The following is a 1,961-nucleotide window of genomic DNA, read 5'->3' as shown; positions in this document are numbered from 1 at the left end:
GACACTTGGGCTTGGCCAGCAACCAAAAGAAAAAGACAAGAGAAGAACGAAAGAATGATTACACCTTTCCTAGCCAAAAATCAGAAAAGCTGGCAAAGCCAGTCAGATCTCAAGGGAGATAGATCACGAGCTGCTGTGGGCCGAGCTGTGGTCCCATTTAAGGAGTAATTATTTCTTCTATCACTTTAGCATGGTTTAAGGGGGGTGCTTCTCTGACTGGGGGGTCTGCTGGCCAGAGGTTTGACCTGTTCAACTGGATTAACTCTTTTTTTTTTCCAAGCCAAACTGTATCCAGCTTTATTAAAGACACTTTCCATAAACAATCATGGTTGTCCAGGCAGAACATGGGCAGACAATCAGTAACAGTATACAAGAACTTCCAAACTCCCTTCTTGTATCGACTACCAAAATCAGAAAGCCACTATAAAACCCGGTGAGTCTCCACTGGATGCTCTGAAAGGGGGAGGAGTTTAGAGTGAGGGCTGACATAAAACCCGGTGAGTCTCCATTGGATGCTCTGCAAAAGGGGAGGAGTTTAGAGTGAGGGCTGACATTTCACATCGAGGATGTTGTTTCACAACTCTTCACAAGCCGACCCTGACTTTCAGGAAATGAAATGAAAATGGCAGAATTATCAATGTGCAGATCCACAATCTTCTATAAAAGGAACCGCTGCGCTTTTGAGGACACTCAATGGTATCACTGCAAAGTCCGGATTGCCCAACAGACTGGCAAAACCAATTTTGGGGATCAGGTTCCAACAGGTCTCTGGTCTTAAGGGAGTTAAGTCTATGTTGATGGTACAGGGGAGGAGGATATAAAAATGAACTGAGTTTTCCCACACAAGGCATATTGTGCCATGGTGGCCACACATGTCAACATGTCCCCAGGGGGTCTCTCCTGGGAGCCAAGAGGAGTCTTCAAAATTATCAGGGAAAGATGTTTTCCATCATGAACCATCATTCATCCAGCTTGGGAGACAGTGCTAGGGACACATGTTCCTCCCCACCCAAAACAATGAAGTGTTCTGTGTGCTAACAACATAGCTTAAAAAAAAAAAAGTAAAACAAAATTCTGCATTTTTATAAAACTTGATAAAAAATAGTATTTCAAACTGTACAGTCACCAGAAGTACACAGTTATCAAAAACGCACACATTTCACTTGGCGTCTCCAGCACCTTCAGCTTTTTGTGCCTGGTCTGTGTTGGCGTCTCCATTCTCTGCAGGATTATTGGCATCCTTACCAGCATCGGCCTTCCCCTTCTTCCCCTTGGGTACCTTCTCTCCCTTCTTTGCGGGGGCTTTTTTAGGCTTGGGCTCTGGCTTTGGAGGAGCAGGTTTAGCAGACAACCTTGCCAATCTTCTCTGTGGCTCGTCCTTCACCTTGGCTTTATCTCCTTTAGTATCCCCTTCAGCCTTTCTTTTGGGCATGGCGCTGAACGTGGGGCTGCAGCGGTCTGGATTAACTCTTAAGGGAAGAGAACATAGAAGGTCTCCACCCAGAGGCCGATTCCATTCTTTCCTGTAACACTGTCAGAAAGAAAGAAAGAAAGAAAGAAAGAAAGAAAGAAAGAAAGAAAGAAGGAAGGAAGGAAGGAAGGAAGGAAGGAAGGAAGGAAGGAAGGAAGGAAAGAAAGAAAGAAAATTTTTTAAAAAAAGTGTAACTTACCTGCCAAAGCAGTGGTTCTCACCCTGTGGGTCATGACCCCATAGAGGTGACATATCAGATATTTACATTATAGCTCATAACGGTAGCAAAATTACATTATGAATAGCACCCAAAATAATTTTATGGTTGGGGGCCATCACAACATAAGGGTCACAGCACTAGGAGGGTTGAGGACCACTGTGCCAAAGGGAGGTAGTGTTGATGGACCAGGTGAGCTGAGACATAAAAGCCACTATATTATCAAACTGATCGCAGAAATAGAGGCAGTAGGCAAGTTGGGAACTTTTGAGG

The 1,961-nt window shown here is 44.4% G+C and overlaps 1 protein-coding gene across 1 annotated transcript; it reads right to left on the bottom strand.

Annotated features, from left to right (window-relative positions):
- Window positions 1-783: 783 nt before the first annotated feature.
- LOC126512954 (non-histone chromosomal protein HMG-17-like) lies at window positions 784-1,432 on the bottom strand. The gene has a single exon (XM_050161019.1). It carries the CDS (start codon window positions 1,430-1,432, stop codon window positions 1,160-1,162), a length of 273 nt encoding a protein of 90 aa, XP_050016976.1. The 3' UTR covers window positions 784-1,159.
- Window positions 1,433-1,961: the final 529 nt, after the last annotated feature.

The sequence above is a fragment of the Alexandromys fortis genome, unplaced genomic scaffold (genome assembly GCF_014885135.2).
Source record: "Alexandromys fortis isolate MF-2015 unplaced genomic scaffold, M_Fortis_MF-2015_v1.1 scaffold_98, whole genome shotgun sequence".
Lineage (NCBI taxonomy): Eukaryota > Metazoa > Chordata > Mammalia > Rodentia > Cricetidae > Alexandromys > Alexandromys fortis.
The sequence above is the reverse complement of the archived record's forward strand: the minus strand, read 5'-3'. Positions and strand labels throughout refer to the sequence as shown.